The 16,471-nt window shown below is 47.5% G+C and overlaps 7 protein-coding genes across 7 annotated transcripts; 4 read left to right on the forward strand and 3 right to left on the reverse strand.

Moving 5' to 3' along the window:
• Positions 1-235: 235 nt before the first annotated feature.
• LY89DRAFT_664159 (UPF0041-domain-containing protein) lies at positions 236-825 on the forward strand (the record flags this gene model as incomplete). The annotated part of the gene is made up of 3 exons (XM_018212750.1): positions 236-308; positions 409-481; positions 543-825. The coding sequence occupies 3 exons, from the start codon at positions 236-238 to the stop codon at positions 823-825; spliced, it is 429 nt and encodes a 142-aa protein (XP_018076680.1).
• Positions 826-2,159: 1,334 nt separating this feature from the next.
• Positions 2,160-4,001, reverse strand: LY89DRAFT_680458 (uncharacterized protein). The gene is made up of 3 exons (XM_018214083.1): positions 3,580-4,001; positions 3,063-3,530; positions 2,160-3,009 (listed from the first exon to the last, which is right to left on the reverse strand). The coding sequence occupies exons 1-3, from the start codon at positions 3,814-3,816 to the stop codon at positions 2,374-2,376; spliced, it is 1,341 nt and encodes a 446-aa protein (XP_018076681.1). The 5' UTR covers positions 3,817-4,001; the 3' UTR covers positions 2,160-2,373.
• A 2,431-nt stretch (positions 4,002-6,432) lies between these two features.
• Positions 6,433-8,697, reverse strand: LY89DRAFT_293964 (AICARFT/IMPCHase bienzyme). The gene is made up of 4 exons (XM_018206534.1): positions 8,525-8,697; positions 8,349-8,475; positions 6,801-8,283; positions 6,433-6,754 (listed from the first exon to the last, which is right to left on the reverse strand). The coding sequence occupies exons 1-4, from the start codon at positions 8,544-8,546 to the stop codon at positions 6,599-6,601; spliced, it is 1,788 nt and encodes a 595-aa protein (XP_018076682.1). The 5' UTR covers positions 8,547-8,697; the 3' UTR covers positions 6,433-6,598.
• A 1,765-nt stretch (positions 8,698-10,462) lies between these two features.
• LY89DRAFT_728485 (uncharacterized protein) lies at positions 10,463-10,822 on the forward strand (the record flags this gene model as incomplete). Its single annotated transcript, XM_018219269.1, has 3 exons — positions 10,463-10,521; positions 10,574-10,763; positions 10,814-10,822. The coding sequence occupies 3 exons, from the start codon at positions 10,463-10,465 to the stop codon at positions 10,820-10,822; spliced, it is 258 nt and encodes an 85-aa protein (XP_018076683.1).
• A 659-nt stretch (positions 10,823-11,481) lies between these two features.
• Positions 11,482-13,178, forward strand: LY89DRAFT_293651 (DUF1000-domain-containing protein). Its single transcript, XM_018206532.1, has 4 exons — positions 11,482-11,869; positions 11,977-12,124; positions 12,185-12,590; positions 12,643-13,178. The coding sequence occupies exons 1-4, from the start codon at positions 11,788-11,790 to the stop codon at positions 12,991-12,993; spliced, it is 987 nt and encodes a 328-aa protein (XP_018076684.1). The 5' UTR covers positions 11,482-11,787; the 3' UTR covers positions 12,994-13,178.
• Positions 13,179-14,250: 1,072 nt separating this feature from the next.
• On the forward strand, positions 14,251-15,040 carry LY89DRAFT_680463 (uncharacterized protein). Its single transcript, XM_018214084.1, has one exon. The coding sequence runs from the start codon at positions 14,355-14,357 to the stop codon at positions 14,739-14,741; it is 387 nt and encodes a 128-aa protein (XP_018076685.1). The 5' UTR covers positions 14,251-14,354; the 3' UTR covers positions 14,742-15,040.
• An 882-nt stretch (positions 15,041-15,922) lies between these two features.
• Positions 15,923-16,449, reverse strand: LY89DRAFT_294034 (uncharacterized protein). The gene has a single exon (XM_018206535.1). It carries the CDS (start codon positions 16,357-16,359, stop codon positions 16,063-16,065), a length of 297 nt encoding a protein of 98 aa, XP_018076686.1. The 5' UTR covers positions 16,360-16,449; the 3' UTR covers positions 15,923-16,062.
• Between the last annotated feature and the right edge of the window lie 22 nt (positions 16,450-16,471).

Below are 16,471 nucleotides of genomic sequence, written 5' to 3' on the forward strand. Positions count from 1 at the left end.
CTACTATCCAAACTACTTGTGTCCTGAATCTTAACCCGATCCGTAATTCTCACCTCAATATGCAAACTGAACTCAACTCGGCGGATTTTTCTTGGACTTTCAATGCAGCACGTGATCGGATCCTATTTTCGGAGGTTGAAGCGTTTCCCATCAAACCCGAGAAACGCAGCTTTTTAAAAGCAAAGTACAACCAACGCCTTCACCTCTCCCCTCCACCAACGACCACCTATTCAGAATGGCGTCCTTCTTCAGAGCGATCAATTCGAGGATCCGAGCACATCCAGTACTGAACTATGTCTGCTCTACCCGTACGTTAAAGCTCTATCTCGGCGGGTTACACGGCTGGATAGATGTGTTGAGAAGGCAGATTTGAAGATGCTGAGTACTGATCTGGTGATTTGGGAACAGATTTCTGGGGTCCGGTCTCGAATTTCGGTATCCCGATCGCAGCGGTCATGGATACGCAAAAGAGTCCTGAACTGTGAGTCTTGTCTTCTCCATAACTCCCATCCCGAACTTCAATTGCTAACCACCCCTCTCAGAATCTCCGGTAAAATGACCGGTGCCCTGGTCATCTACTCCGCGACCTTCATGCGCTACGCCCTAGCCGTCTCACCGAAGAATTACCTCCTCTTCGCCTGCCATTTCGTCAACGAGGGCGCGCAGCTCACGCAGGGGTATCGGTGGATGCAGTATCACAAGTGGGGAGGCAAGGAGGAGATGTTGAAGCAGCAGGCTGAGAGCGGGGCGAAGAGTGTGGTGGGCAAGATTGAGAAGGAGGTTGGTGCTTTGGCGGATAAGGCGAAGGATGTTGTTGGGAAGTAGAAGGGAGTGGGGTTGGAGGAACATTTTTGGGGGGCGGGTGAGGAAGGGGAGGGAGGTTATGAGAGATGATGAGGAACGAATGATCTTGCTACATTATTCGGTGGGAAGGGAGGGCATTTTGCTTTACACATGCTTGGAGAGGCATGGTTGTACTTGTAGGGCGAGAGCTGCTGATATGGCCTACATCAATGCAGCAGTACAATGGCTTTCAAATCGAACTGAATTTCAGAGAATAAGCGTGGGTGAGTTGACTATGAAGATTCTATCGACGTCTCTACATGTTTGGAATGTGGAGGTGATTTCCAGATGAGTTCGAAACTCGGTAATGAGGACAGACAATTAGAATTTCTGTGTTGATATGGGACTTCGATGTCTCCTCAATCGTGGAATTGAGGATGACTTTGTAGAAACTCAAGATTTGGTGCCAAGGACAGACATTGGGAAGAGATGTTGCAAAAGGAGCCTCTCTTTCCGTCTCAACTGTCTCCCTACATATAGCATGATACCTTGCAGTCTTCTTCACAACAGACTTCAAGCTTCATAGCAACATCCATTACACAAACCATTGAACCCCACACAATATAAGACTTACCCCTCCATCATACCTCACAACCAAGACATCTCCACGAATTTAGTGTAACTGACCATTAGTCTTATATAGATGGACATCTTGAGCTACTCTTCTGCAACGAGTTCCTAGAACTTTCCCCACCAATCTTCTTGTTGTAAATGAGATTGTTGATCTAGAATTGTCTTTGAAAGACAGCGAAGCAATAGACGATGTTCGAGGATTCAAAGATTGAAACTCCTTAAATTGTTGAATTTGCATTAGAGATTCTAAAGCAATCAAAGTCGGACACCCAGAAAGAGACCAATAATATGACAGAACACCCAACAACATCATAAACTCTGCGATGCCTCTTTACCATTGGAAATACAAAGTCTGAAACAACTTCGAACACTCCAATCACAATCCCATCGTCTTCCCGGACATTGATATAATTGCATGTCATGTGAGATAAGACGCAACGAAGAAAACAGTTAATGTCCGCAACGATCCAGGATTCGAGCATTCATTCTTGGGGAGGTCCGGTCGACGTGCAACAGACAAGATCTTCTGCACCAAAAGCGGAAGTTGGAAAAGGGAGAAGGATTCAGCTCCGTGCGGCGAGGAGACGGGGTATCCGGTACAGTGCATGCAAAACTCGTCAGATATTTGAACGTGGAGTTTTGAGATAGAGGTCACATAAGAAGAGCACGGAGAGTTGAGATATGAATATTGTTTTTGTTTAGATATCATCCATAATCAGAACCTATTAACAGCCAGGTAGGTATAATATACGTCCAGCGAGCGACTCTCCTCTCCTCCCCATTTCATTCGATTCACAGGTATATAATGTTCCTCCACTCCACTCCATTCCATTTCATCTCAAATCGATCAATAACGGTGTTTCCCACCAACTCCCACAAAAAAAGATAAAAGTATCCTCCAAACAAGAGAAAAAGAGAGAAAAGAAAAAGAATACAAAGCAAAAACACTCAAATCATCTATTTCCAACCCCTTGGACTTCCCGGCGGACTCTCGATCCGAACATCGCTAGTGATCGCCTCGCCTACACTGCCAAACCTCGTGTGCTGAGGTTGTGTCATGCCAGGACTGTTCAGCGGACTCGCATACGCGCCGGGAATCGGGACAGCGTCATAAGTTTGTTCGCCAGGCGCGGCAGCTACGTGCTCAATGACTCTCTCTTTTCTCGGGGCCGGGGCATCAAATCCAGCTTGAGGGGTCTTGGGAGTCGCGGCGTGGACTTTGATGGGAGGAGGTTGGAGCGCGAAGGGCTTGGCTGGTTTGGCGGAGGCGGGCTTGGCTTCTACGAAGCGAGTACCGGGCCCGAAACCTTCTTCGGCCATGGAGTCGAGGTTGGAGCTGTAGGCTGCGGGTGGGAAGCGAGGGGACTTCATGTGGGTTGAGTAGGATGGAGATAGGGGTCCGAAGCCGGGAGTGTTCGGTGCGGATTGGGAGCGGAGTTGAGCGAGGTAAAGGTCGGAACGAGCGCGGTCACGGACATCCATGGACTTGCGGAGGCGTTGCTTCGAGTAGTATCTATAGAAGACGACGCCGTAGAGGATGATGGTGATGCATTCGAGGACGACTTCGATAAGACAACAAATGAGAGACCAACTCTGTTCGCGGGTTAGAAGAATGCTCTAAATATGATACGATGATGAGAACTTACTTGTAATCTGCAAACCAGTGCATAATCAACCTTTTCAGAAAATAGATCTCGTCTTTTGTTGTCAACACAAGACCAACCCCAGATATCCTTGTTGCTGCTGTTGCTTTTGGCTCCTTGAAGAATACCAGCTGCCATAGCCCACATAATTGTACTGAAGACGAAGAATCCAACGGCGAAGAGTGTGTAATAGACTGCGACCTTTTCTGCTCGCCTGTGACCGCCTCTCCAGTAGTTCCAGAAGATACAAAGACAGAGAGCCAGGGAGACACAAGAGGTTGCAAGAATGACCTTTTGTGGCCATGTTTTCGTACCGACGGCCCAAGCAGGGAGATTGTTTCGTGCTGGTAAAGCTTTGGTTGATTCGAAGATGGAGAATGTGACGGAGACCATAGAGAGAACGATAAGACTGCAGCTGAAGTTCACTCCTCGGAGAATGAACTTGGCGATTCGTACTCTTGTCTTGACTTTCTGTTGATAGTTAGTAGGCGGAACCAGCATACAGGTCAGACTATCATACCAGATCCTTTGCTTGTTCCTTCTCGGTAAATTCTTCATGCTTCTCCAATATCTGCTCTTCTCGGAAGGTAGGGCTCAAAGGGTTGTCTATCCTTCGTCCTGGAGTTCCTGGAACTTTCATTGCACTCTTCAGTGGCCCGGGCGAGGCTGGCATAGCTGGGATCTCAACAATATGCCGTGATGGTTCATTGTTAGAGATGTAGCCGAAGCCAATATCGGATGGCTGTGCTTGAGCCATGCTGGATTGAGAGCGTGGAGGGTCTGCGAAAGGTGATCTGCTATCTTCGCTCTGCTCGATTGGGGAGTGTACAGCCGTTGCTTCCGCAAATCGTGGGGTTCGAGGGATCTTGAGTGATGATCCAGACGAGGAGCTCGAGGTTCGTTCTCGCGTCAGAGGCTCGGGCCGCTTCTTCTCGCTGAATGCTGAAGGAGGTGTGAGTTGCTTGTATGGCCAACTAGAGGGCGGAGACTGACTGGACATGATGGTATGGGGAAACAAATCTATGAGAGAAAATATAAAGAGTACAGGTGTAGGTCGACGACCACAGCAGTGTGTTGCTTTCGAAAACAGATATGCACAGAAGTTGAAAGACAAAGATTATAGATAGAGACCAGCTATCGTGCAGAAGAATAGACAGGTCTCTAACCGGAGGGCACAGGGAGGGTTTTGTTCTGTACCGCGCGCCAGCAAGTGGTATTCTAATTTGGGCAGATATCTGAGGCTACACTCGAATCAGTAAAATGCGGGAATGAGAGACAAGATATGGTCTGGCCGCACAGTACGGACCGGGAGTAGTGGAACGGTATTGGCAGAATGGGATGGCGAACCTGGTGGCTTGACGCTTCTGATAGGGTACCCGGGCGGTCGCTGCAACGTAGGGGATGTATGTCTAAAATAGACGCCTACACTTGCATATACTTTCTTGCCTTCTGAAGTTACGCCGTGGTGTGAGGTTCAAGATATGGCGGTCAACTACAGTGCATAGACGAGGCGGAGTGGAACTATTCCTCAGCTTGAGGCCGACGACTGCGCAAAAGAGCAATACAGATCAAGAATACATAAGGATCAAGAAGCTCGACGATACTCTCAACATCATGTCAGACATTTGGAAGCAGCCAAAGAACCAAAAATGCGCGCTGTGGTGGTTGGCGCCCTCTCTTCCTACGAGAGGTTGCCGGCGGGGAAGCAAGTCTTCCAATAGAGCCGGACAACTTCGCGCCTGCATAACTGCAATGTGCAAACTTCTCACTCTGGGGCATGATTGGCTTTCCAGCTGCAGACCCATGCGGTATTGAGTGAGACTGAGGGTGATCTGGCGTCGTGGTTGGGCGGTAAGGGAGGGGGCGGGTAAGCATCGTGCGCCTGGTCCCTGCTTTGGCACTGGCGAAGAAACTGCATCTAAGTAAGTTGGCACCCGCTGCCGACACTGTGATAGGACATCCGATTCGAGATTTTGTTTCTGCTCCCAACGGTGATAGGACGACTGAGAGAGGTTTGCTCCGTTCGCTTCGACGTTTCACCTGCTACTAGCGAATGGATGTGCATCAGATCATCGAGCGCCCGCAAGCCCCCGGGTTAGTCTGAGCGGTAAAAATCATGAGTCTCTCAACCACAACGGCATCCGAAACCCGCGTGGGAAATTCGACGAGATTGTTCAATAAAACGAAGTTATTCTGGAACCGTGGCCCTGGTCCGCAGAAGAGAACGTCTCTGCCGAAGATCCAGGTGGCAAAAGACTGCCGTCAGTGGTAATCTGGGTGATTGCTGTCCAAGACGATTGTCATTCTTAGTCAGATTGCTGCTATGCCCGAATTACAGTAAGGTGTGCACATTGCTTTAGCGCTGATATGCGTCAGGGGTCGGACGATGTGCTGTCAGGTGTCGAAAGGGTCCAAGCGACTCCAGTCGAGATAGCCGAAGCGGGCGAGCCACTCTATTTTAGGATCCCCATTTGCAATATTGGAAAATCATCTGGAAAAATAGAATGGCCGTTGGAGTAACAAACTATTTTCGGCGCCTCGGACCACCTTTCAGCGGTCTGCACTCGGTCACACAGAGCCGCATGTAGAGAGATCCGATCTACATCGAGCACTAACGGTTGTTCGACGGGAGGACCCGCACCTGGATCCTCTAAGTCTGTCTCTGGCGTTGTGGGAAGGCTGGAGCTGGCCCAACATCGACATGACGATTGTCTGGGAATCTGTCAAACGCCACCTGGTACTTTGTGACAGTGCGTATGTACTTGAGAGTTCTATCAAATCGCTATTGCGATAATCTTGAGAAGATCTATTGAAAGAGCCGTGATCACTGATCGATTCAAGCTAAAGTGACTTAAAATCAGCGACGAGATTATTCAACGAGGCACGGTATGCCCCTCGACTCAAATATACTTCTCGTAATGATATCCAGATATACATTCTACAAAAATAAGGCCTCGCACCGTAGCGCGCATACCAACATTGCTCCTGAAGGATCCGATGCTGCTCACGACCGCATTCCAGTGAGCGAAAGCCAGCAACTGGGAGGCGTTTTATTCACTGATGTTATATTTGTCGGATACTGGTGCCGAAGATGCAGACCTTCGGCCGTGGTTGTGGCTGTACCTGAGACCGTAGCAATACAGTTCGGATCAGCAGCCATCCGTTCATATATACATGCTGGACATTTTAAAGGTCGACATGGCCGCATGAAATCCACCTCGTAGCTTCGATATATAGGACACAAAAATGTGGCCAAGTGGTATATAAGAAACAGCTAGGAGTCCATTGGTTCCATTAACGACCTTGTTATAGTTCACTGCGTGGAAGTTTGAAAGCCAAATCCCTTGACAGCCACTCGGCTGGTAGCTTACTCCGATGACTTATACTTGCCAATAAGATCTACCAGAATTTGTGAGGCATACGTTGGATGTTTTTGATTCTCCCCCTGATTTTTGCTGACCGCAAGCAAGTCTATGGGGGTATCTATCTGGTCACTCCATTTTCCACAAATCCTTTATCACTTGGCCTCCATTACCCTCTCAGTGATGGAACAAACGGATGCTCTGCTCAACAAAGGTAATGCCGAGCTTCTCTGCAGTTTCAAAGACAGGTGTATCGTTCTGACTTCCAGTTGGTGCCGCGATGTACTTGGCGCCAGATCGTCCGGCTCGGTAGACATTATCAATGAAGGGGAACTAATCATGTCAGTCAGATCCAACTAGAGGAATCATAATCACTCACGAAAGCATCACTGGATACGGCAACTTCACTGAGCTTACCGAGCCATTCCTTGCGCTCCTCCTCAGAGAACTCCTTGGGTACTTCCTCGAAGAAAGCTTCGTATCCCTCTCGCTCCGGACCATCCTTCGGCAGTTGACCGCTGACGAGCAAGTCAATCGCATTACTCTTGTCTGCTCGCTTGGTACCCTTCTTCCATTGAATGCCCAGAACTCGTGGATTGAATCTGAGCCACCAGTTGTCGGCCTTGTCTCCAGCCAATCTGGTACAGTGGATGCGAGATTGTTGTCCGGCACCCAAACCAATGATCTGACCGTTCAAAGCATAACAGACCGAATTACTTTGAGTATACTTCAGCGCAATGGTAGCGACAGTCAGGTCTCGGAGAGCGGAATCAGGTAGAGGTCCGGACTCCTTTGGTGTGATGATGGAGGTGAAGGATTTGGGGGAGATAAGGATGTCGTTGCGGTGTTGGGTCAGAGTGATGCCATAAACTGTTCTTGACTCTTGAGAAGCTGGCGCGTATTCTGGGTCCATTTGAAGGACAAGGTATTTGCCACCCTTCTTCTTCTTCAGAATCTCGAGAGCGGCATCCTCGTAACCAGCTGCAATGACACCATCGGAAACTTCTCTTGAGATGATCTTTGCTGTAGGGACATCGACAATATCACTCAGAGCAATCATGTCGCCGAAACTGCTCATGCGATCAGCACCTCGAGCGCGTGCATAAGCTTGAGCCAGAGCAGAATTCTCCAAGCCTTCAATATCATCGACCATGTAAACCTTTCTCTCATCAGCTGTAAGAGGAACACCGATGGCAGCACCAGCTGGGGAGACATGCTTGAAGCTCGCGGCAGCTGGATGACCAAGAGCAGTCTTCAACTCCTTGACGAGAGGCCAAGCGTTTAGGGCATCAAGGAGATTGATATATCCTGGAGAACCACATAGGACCTTGAAGGGAAGAGGGCCGAACTTCGAGAAAGCAGCGGCAGGCTTCTGGTGCGGGTTTGCTCCGTATCGAAGTGCAATTTGTTGAACACCTTCTCCTGCATATTGCTTTCGGAAGAAATCTGATATCGATGCGTCGTAGTCGGCAGTGTGCTCGAAAGCCTTCAAAGCATAAAGGTTTCGGCTTCGTTCAGTGACCTCGCCCTTCTCAATCTCTTGCAGGAATTCAGGATAGTCGGAGGGATCTGTGAGGATGGTAACTCTGCCGTGATTCTTTGCAGCGGCACGGATCAAGGTAACACCTCCAACATCAATATCTTCGACAGCTTCGGGGATTGTGACATTTATTTTTGCAATTGTATCCTTGAAAGGGTATAAGTTGCAGATAACGTAGTCGACTTTGTTGATGTTCTGTTCGGCGAGGTCTTTCTCATCGGAGGCAAGGTCGCGAGCAAGAATGCCAGCGTGAACGGCGGGGTGTAATGTCTTGACTCTGCCAGCTAACATTTCTGGTGCATGGGTAATAGCAGAGACATCCCTATTGTCGCACTTAATTTTCAACCTACAACCTCTTCCGCGACTCTGGTGTATAAAAAGACTTACTCAACTGCAAAGCCAGACTCCCTAATCATCTTAGCAGTCCCTCCTGAAGCCAAAAGGCGGACATCGTGCTTGATTAAGCCCTTGGCCAAGTCAAGCAGACCTGTCTTGTCATAGACAGAGATGATAGCTACGGATAAATTAGTAGCCGATTTGAATCATCTTTCGATTTTGCATACCGGTTTTCGGGCTCGTAGACATTTTCGCGCATACAGTCCTGTACGATTGAGCTTAATATCCACACAAGAAGAGCTCAACTTGGTTGCTCACAAGTCGTCCAAGAATCGGAATTGATTGCCAATGCAAGAACGTTTGTCCAAAAATTTAATCGACGAGGGGCATCATTGCGCGAAGCCGGAGTAGTGGGGTACTTTTCCTGGCCCTAGGTGTAGTCTAATCCAAAAAGAGCTAGCTCGGTATCACTCGCCCTCTGATAAAAATCTTCTTGGCTCGACAAGAAATCTTTTCCTCTTCAACAAATATCTACGGATATCAACGCAAACTTCACATTCTCTTTGAAAGCAATTCCAATGAGAAACCCGTTGCCCTCGTGGTGATGTGAGGTTCCATGACGTCTGGAATCCGTCTGTAGAATGGAGAGAAACTTGGAAAATCTTGGGTGCGATGTTCTTCTGCCAGTGAAGAGGGTTGCAATGATTGGCCGTACATGCCCTCAAGCTGTAAAGAGCTTTCTTTAATTGATCGAAGATGGTGAAATTCGAGGTGACAGGAGCAAGACGCTGCCCTTATCAGTGGTGCAGACCTCCTAACCTATTTCCTCATGGTTCGCTTCATTTGAAATTGTGGAGGCTGGCAACGCTGTTTTCATGGTTTCTGGACAGGCTCGAGAGGAGCGGACCCTTTGCGCTCTTTACTGATCTACCGGTAGTCATTACTCGGTTCAGCTCTGGCATTGATGCACGGCCAAGATGTTGAAGATGAGCCTCCTTTTGTAGGTCGTGGACTTGTGGCTGTTCTTTCACGTGTCCTCTCACACGCAATTGCCCCTCTTATCTACAGCAAATTTCGAGGTCCAGAGCACGGTCCTGCGATGTTGCGATTCTTGATAGAGGGTGGGACCCGAATATTAATAGAGCTGAACGCGTGTATCGCTCCAGTCCGTCCAATCTTTTCAGCTGCCGATCTGGATGATTATCTCATTAGAGCCCCATTCAATCATCCGCCTTGAAACAAGAACTTTTGCTCAACCATGGGATGCCATTTCAGAAACACTACACTGGCCGATATTACAGGCCGATACTTGGTCTCATCTCCTCCATCACATCTCGCATCTACTGAACGGGATGGTGTGCCTCTTAGACACTGGGATTTCAATATCAATGATCGCTGAAGTAATTTTGATAATGCATCAGTGATATGGAGTGCACTCGAATGCGCCAATCGGGGGATTGCGAGAAGATGAGGAACAGGGCAGCAGTTTGATAACAGGGGTCAGCGCAGGTACCCGCCCTTGGACCACAGATAATAGAATCCCATTGTGGAAGCTTCTCTTTTGATTGTTGAATTTTCATTTGGTAGCTTGTATCTAGCAAAGTAGAAAAATCTATCATCTCTTGACAACCAGGTGTCTCATCTTGCCAGCTTCAATTGTTGGTTGCAGCATGCTCAGTGGCCATCTAACATGGTTTGCTTGATATGTTTCAAATGTCGACGAATCCTCCGCTAGAACCAAACCCCATCCTCGAGATTTGAGAAACGTGCAAGGATATTGATAGCAAAGTGGCGTAAGCTCCGTGGGGTGCACGATCAGTTGCTCGAAGTAGAGTGTGGCTTCGCTGTTGACGAGGTCAAGGGGGGAGGGTACCCAGAAGCTTTCATCTCCGTTCGGTGGGTCTGAAAGATTGGAGGTTCGTCCTTGCCTGGAGCATTCGCTGGAGACGTTGGCGTTGTCGTCAAGGCGAATTTGACGCGTACATATATGACCGATCTCATGCTCTTAAACCTACCTTTCTTTCACCATCCATCTGATCATTACACTCTTTTGACCACTACATAACTTTCGCTCGCTCAATCAGATTCTCTCCAGCTCCTCAATACCTTCAATCAACCTTCTTTTCACAATCACCAAACCAGCAATCAAACTTCCAACCGTCAAAATGCAATTCAACGTCATTGCCCTTACCCTCGCCGCCATGGCCTCCGTCGCAGCTGCTGAGTAGGTACCCGTGTCCAGCTTCAGAATTCTCCCATTCCCTAACAAAACATAGGACTGTCACTGTCTATGCCTGCCCAAGCTCTACCATCACCACTGCTGGTATTGCCTCTTCCACCATCGCCTCCACCGGTGTTGTCACTGCCGCTACCTCCACTGGCTCACCAATTGCTTACGCCACTGGCGCTGCTTCCATAAACGGTGTCTCTGCTTTGGGCATGATCGTTGCTGGAGGTGTTGCTCTTGTATGTCCCTTCTTGCCGCGATACTACTGAATTGTACTGACAATTACCAGTTCTTGTAAACAACCTCACCTTCGAGCTTCGACATGGCGTCATGATGGCGTTCTAATCTTTAATTCGACCTGACGGCCTTTCAATTCTTTGGTCTCGCGCGATACCCAGTCTGCACTTGCATGTGTTGGATGTTGAGGGAAGCACGATGTTGTAGGGGTGTAGGATGAGCTCTGACATCTGCATTCTCTTGTACATAGAGGTCATTGCATACAAACAAACCATTGACTGACGAAGTCTGCGTTCCTTATAACTTGTGACCTGCCACACATCTTGCCAATCATGATCAACCATGTGAAGTAACACGAATATAGTGCACATCGTCATGTTGGTAATTGAATGAAGGATTGCAGAGGCGCACATAGTATGAGCAATCACCAGAGCCACAGTTGCTGCACATTATAACAGTCTATCAACATCGGGCTATGATGCGATAAAGTCAAACAGATGAGACACATGTTTAAGACATTTGTGAGCTCAAAGTTCTCTAGACAGTGAGGCTTTCAATAAGCAAGGTCCCAGCCATGAGCTCGGTGTCAACGCCAATAACTTGCAGGAGAAAAAGTCAAGAGATTCTTGAGGGTATGAATTACAAAGGGGATCGGATGAAAAAGTCGATGCAGCATGAAGTCAATGAGCTTGCTACACAATGAGATATTCTATGTTGGGCCTACTTGCCCAGGAGATGCAAACGAAATACCCCTGAGCTGATATAACACCACACAAGAGCATTTGGATATTCTGTATCTCAGGATCTAAGTCGCCAGATGTTATCAAGCTTTTGGAAGTCCTGAGATACTCGAATGATGAGAGTTTGGGAGAATGGGAGCGAATGATGTTGAGTGAAGAGTGAATTCATCAAAATTTGACAAACGTATCACGTTGCCGCCTTGAGTTCGGCAAGTGCCACCTGAGCTTGCTATAGTATTCTATTCGACCTTTACACCACGACAACCATTCTCTACAAATCGAGTTCATGATGTCGAAAACAGTCATTATCAACTCATTAGGGCAATTCGAAGGCCTCTTGAAATCTTCAAGAATAGTTGTCACGGACTGTGAGCTTTGCCCCTCCTACCCCGCCAGTCTTACAAATCCCTTCTTGTGTTTGTTCAACAGAGCATACAACGCGCTATTGAGCTTTGCTAACATTGAGAATGAGAAGTCCATGCAGTATGGTGTGGTCCATGCAAGACTATAGCTCCCATATTCGAACAACTGTCTCAACAGCTCTCTCGCCCAAACCTGATCACATTCGTCAAGGTCGATGTTGATCAACAGAAGGAGATCGCAAGTAAATATGGCATTACTGCGTAAGATGTTCCCTGGCAGAGTACGGCATGCACTTGGAAGGCTTGCTGATTGCCCACCAGTATGCCAACGTTCATGATTTTCAAGCAAGGCAAGGTCGAAGAAAAGATACAAGGCGCGGACCCACGAAAACTTCAGGCGGTCATCAAGAAGCTTGCTGCAGAGGCAGATGGCTCTAGTTCTTCGGGCTTCGGAGCGTCTGGTAGTGGAAGCAGCTGGCGCAAGGGCGATCTACCCAGAGGTTATGGCGATATTACGGATCAGATTGAAGTGAAGGGTCTGGAGCTTCTGAACGCCGACAGCGAGTTTGGGTCTGTTCGTGTCCTGATCGATGGCGCCAAACCTACTGGACTGAGCGGGGGCAAGGCTGCGGCTTCGAAGGAGAAGGATTGGGTTGAGAGTGATACGGATGAGCAACTTATGATGTTCATGCCTTTCCAGTCTACTCTCAAAGTCCATACTATCCAGGTACAATGTCTTGCAGACATCTTCTGAATTCAAAAACTAACCTGCGACATAGATCACTTCTCTGCCACCCAAAGCTGAAGAAGATGACGAAGTTCCGATGCGACCAAAGACCGTCCAGATCTACCCCAACCGCGCACATATACTTGGTTTCGAGGAAGCAGAGGATATCCCCGCTACACAATCAATCACGCTGTCAGAGAAGGATTGGGACGAGACTGGGACTGCAACTATCCCACTACGCTTTGTGAAGTTCCAAAACGTCACAAGCTTGGTGTTTTTCATTGTAGATGGTGACGGAGAAGGAGAGAGGGTTCGTATCGATCGAATCAGGATTATTGGTGAGACTGGCGAGAAGAGAGAAATGGGGAAGCTGGAGAAGATTGGTGATGAGCCTGGAGAGTAGAGAGTATGATCGCGAGAGATGATGAAAGATGAGCATTATGGGGTTCATGCAGCAAAGATACATTGGTTGGCGTTTGCAGAGATGATATTTTACACGGCCAGGAAAACCAGAGAATTGCATTGCTTTTAGAGCGTCTGTCTATCGAAACAGTGACGTGAACCTAAACTTCCTTTGCGCATGTTCGGAGGCGCATATTGAGCGTGTTTCTGATCCAATATCCTCCTCCTCACCCATAAAGAAATGTATTTCCAGCGCTCAAATCTGCTTCTACCGTAGCCTTTCCTACTCCCACCATAACTCCATAATCCACGATCTCTCAAGTATATGTTCCCCTCTAGCCCAGCACCAGACCCGGCAACCCACGAGCCCGTTAAGACAAATCGTAGGCGCGAACTCGACCTGGCGCATCGGACGAAGAGAGGTCTTGCAATTGGGTTCGCTCTGGGGCATACCTGACGCTCGGAAATAGTTTGACTACACCATTGAAACAGACCAGATGGCCATTGGATGTTTGAGCAACACGGGTGTTGGTATGCCAGCCGCACGAAGAACCAGAAGAAAGTTCGGAGCTGCGCGACAATTTTGTACTTGGATTTTTTTTCTCGTTAGCGTGGTTTGCTCACGTGTGCGAGTCTTAGATCGCAGCCTCGCTAGCTCGCTAGGTACCGACAAGAAAAGGTCTTATAATGTTAAATAAGCAAAGTTTTGGCAAGAATTAGTAGAGTTAATTAGAGGGATACAACGGACCTGTTTAGGACGCCTACGAAAGCAACTCTACTAAGGATAAACAATGGCTCGCCCTTGTACTAAGCAGCTTCGAGCTGACTGATCCTGATAAGGCCCCCCGCTACATAGCCAGGACTTACAAGTTAGGTACTGCCTGTTTATGAGGGTGTTACTGGAGCTGTCAGTTGGGAGTTTGTGAATGTTTTGTCTTTTGGTCCTATGGTTCCATGAGTTCCTTGAATTTTTATTTTGTTTTCAGACTTTTTTCGAAACTTTTTTTTTTGTAAAAACTTTCGTGTCTCACTAAGTTAATCGAGGATAGTTCTGCGCGATCAAATCATTGCAGTACTTCTTGCTGGCCGGGATACAACAGCGGCGGCATTATCTTGGACATTCTATGAGTTTGCGCGCCACCCCGAAGTAGTCGAGAAACTTCGCAAAGAAATAGATCAAGTGACAGGGCTGAAAAAGCATCTCACATATGAGGACTTGAAATCCATGAAATACCTCCAGGTAAGTTATTCCCTCACTCAATTCTTCTAACTCAAATTTGTTTGACGCCCTCGACTAACAAAAACTCATTTTACAGAATGTACTCAACGAAACTTTGAGACTCTATCGGTCAATTCCTTTCAATGTACGTGTTGCTCTACGCGATACGTGGTGGAGGAGACTCGGGTTTACTCCCAGTGGGCGTCTTAAAAGACACCCTCATCGGATACTCGACACTAGCACTTCATCGGAGGGATGTCAACTCTTTGGAATTCTCTCCTGAGAGATGGTCTGAGAAGCTACCCGTGCCGTGGACATACATCCCCTTCAACGGCGGTCCGAGAACTTGTATCGGACAACAATTTGCGTTGGCAGAAATGGGCTACACTGTTACCGGAATGCTCCAATACTTCGATAAAGTGGAGAACCTCATGTCCGACAAGGAGCACCATTCTTCATGTGCAAGTATGAAGGCAGAAATAGTGCTGCAGCCTGCAAAAGGTGTCTACATAGGATTGTGGCATTCGTAGAATTTGGGGTGCTCATGCTCAGCGATGCTCGATCGACAGAGATAGCTCAACTATTCCCAAGGCAGATGGACAGGTAGAGAAAGTACATTATAGTCTGAATGACAGTTATGTAATCTCATCAATGTCACGATAGCTAGACTTCAGGAGGTATGAGGGTTTGCTCTGGTGCCAATGATCGATTGGTGGAAGGGCGTTCGAAAGTTTAGTATTAGACTAAATTACTGGTGTGAAGGCGTGCTAATGTGGGTTGAAAACATTAGGGTTGCTCTATAGGTCATCGCTGAGATTCGCAAGCGAGGATCAAAAGGGCTTCAACAAGTCCACACTAAGCATTTTCTCGTCTACCTGTTCCTTGATTGAGAGGAAAGCTACCCAGTCGAACAAAATTATGCATTCGGATTCTTCGTTTTGCCAAATTGACTATCATTTCTTTCTTGAATCATTCTCGGAAGCTCTGAGATATTTCCAATCACAACCCCTACCTAGGTACCTAGGTACCTACGAGCAGACTCTTGTCTGTCACGTGCGTATGGGAAAACCGCATCAATCGGCATTCTCCATTCTTCATTACTCAAGGGACATCTTCAATATTTGAAGAGAGCCAGAATGATTTACACAATAATTCAGCATGGGAGAACAACCTACAGCTTTGGGGACAAATTCACGGAGTTTTCATAGGCGTAGTTTTACCTGTTCGATTCAATAAGAAGAAACTTAACATATCAATGCTCTATAGCATCTATTTTCTGATATTGAAAGACTCATAACTCTAGCTATACATGTCTCAACTTTCTCCGATAGTTTTCTATCTTCTTCCCTTTCAAATATACACACACACAGATCTCACCTATATCCCAACACATTTCAGCCCATCTACGAAAACCGATTTCAAAGGAACGATGTGCACCACGTGGTACGATATGTGCAGAAAATGTCGCAGGTATACAATGCTTCGTGAAGTAATGATAAATCTATCTGAAAAGTGTTCGTTGAATTATGTTCAAATGAGTGCTAGCTCTATTTACCTTACATTATCTGTTGAAGCATGGGAATCCTGTTCACTCATGCCTACAAATCTTGTTCGGGGTTTGAAGCATTGCAAGTTGCAAGATCCGATATTTTGCTTTTTCATCTCGCGTGGTTTTCACAAAGTTTTGGCAGACAAGGACTGCTCAGATGGTGTTGCAAAGGGATCGACATTGGCCTGATCTCGGGACTTCACGACTTCGAGAAGCTTGACCCCTGAGCTGATCCAACAAAGAAATATATACAGTAGAAATGTCCTATAGAATCTAAAGGACGAGGTCCGAGGCACAGAATATCAAACTTTCCCGACCCGAGGGGAAGCTCGAGAGAGCAATGCAAACTTGGCGGCTCCATAAGTCTGAGCGGGAGTACCTGCATCTCGAACAGGGTTCAGGCTCTCAGTTTTCCAAGCCTTTGACTGGCATCCTGAGGAAGCGGAGAGAACAGACATTTCAACAGCGATTCTTGAGAGGATATGTGTGAGGAGGATATACCATGTCAAACAGAAATACTGATATGAAAGAGCTGATCTGAGAAAGCTGGACTTTCCGAAACTGATATGGGTTGAAGATCCGAACTTTTTAACTTTCATCGGTTACAGTAGTTTTAGATGGTGGCGTCCTTAGATGGCTGCATGGATCGCTTGAAGATTGAAGCGGCGTAGAGACTCCAGTTAGGGCCGGCTCTTTTGTGACGGGACCAGG

Source organism: Mollisia scopiformis (assembly GCF_001500285.1).
Source record: "Mollisia scopiformis unplaced genomic scaffold LY89scaffold_3, whole genome shotgun sequence".
Classification (NCBI taxonomy): Eukaryota; Fungi; Ascomycota; class Leotiomycetes; order Helotiales; family Mollisiaceae; genus Mollisia; species Mollisia scopiformis.

Coding starts and splice junctions, on each gene's coding strand:
- LY89DRAFT_680458 (XM_018214083.1), bottom strand. CDS start 3,816: ATGGCTCAAGCACAGCCATCCGATATTGGCTTCGGCTACATCTCTAAC. Junction 3,531..3,579: donor AGGAACAAGCAAAGGATCTG/GTATGATAGTCT, acceptor AACTATCAACAG/AAAGTCAAGACAAGAGTACG. Junction 3,010..3,062: donor CACTGGTTTGCAGATTACAA/GTAAGTTCTCAT, acceptor ACCCGCGAACAG/AGTTGGTCTCTCATTTGTTG.
- LY89DRAFT_293964 (XM_018206534.1), bottom strand. CDS start 8,546: ATGTCTACGAGCCCGAAAACCG. Junction 8,284..8,348: donor GAGTCTGGCTTTGCAGTTGA/GTAAGTCTTTTT, acceptor GTGCGACAATAG/GGATGTCTCTGCTATTACCC. Junction 6,755..6,800: donor CCGTATCCAGTGATGCTTTC/GTGAGTGATTAT, acceptor TGACATGATTAG/TTCCCCTTCATTGATAATGT.
- LY89DRAFT_293651 (XM_018206532.1), top strand. CDS start 11,788: ATGATGTCGAAAACAGTCATTATCAACTCATTAGGGCAATTCGAAGGC. Junction 11,870..11,976: donor AAGAATAGTTGTCACGGACT/GTGAGCTTTGCC, acceptor GAGAATGAGAAG/TCCATGCAGTATGGTGTGGT. Junction 12,125..12,184: donor AGTAAATATGGCATTACTGC/GTAAGATGTTCC, acceptor ATTGCCCACCAG/TATGCCAACGTTCATGATTT.
- LY89DRAFT_680463 (XM_018214084.1), top strand. CDS start 14,355: ATGTACGTGTTGCTCTACGCGATACGTGGTGGAGGAGACTCGGGTTTA.
- LY89DRAFT_294034 (XM_018206535.1), bottom strand. CDS start 16,359: ATGAAAGTTAAAAAGTTCGGATCTTCAACCCATATCAGTTTCGGAAAG.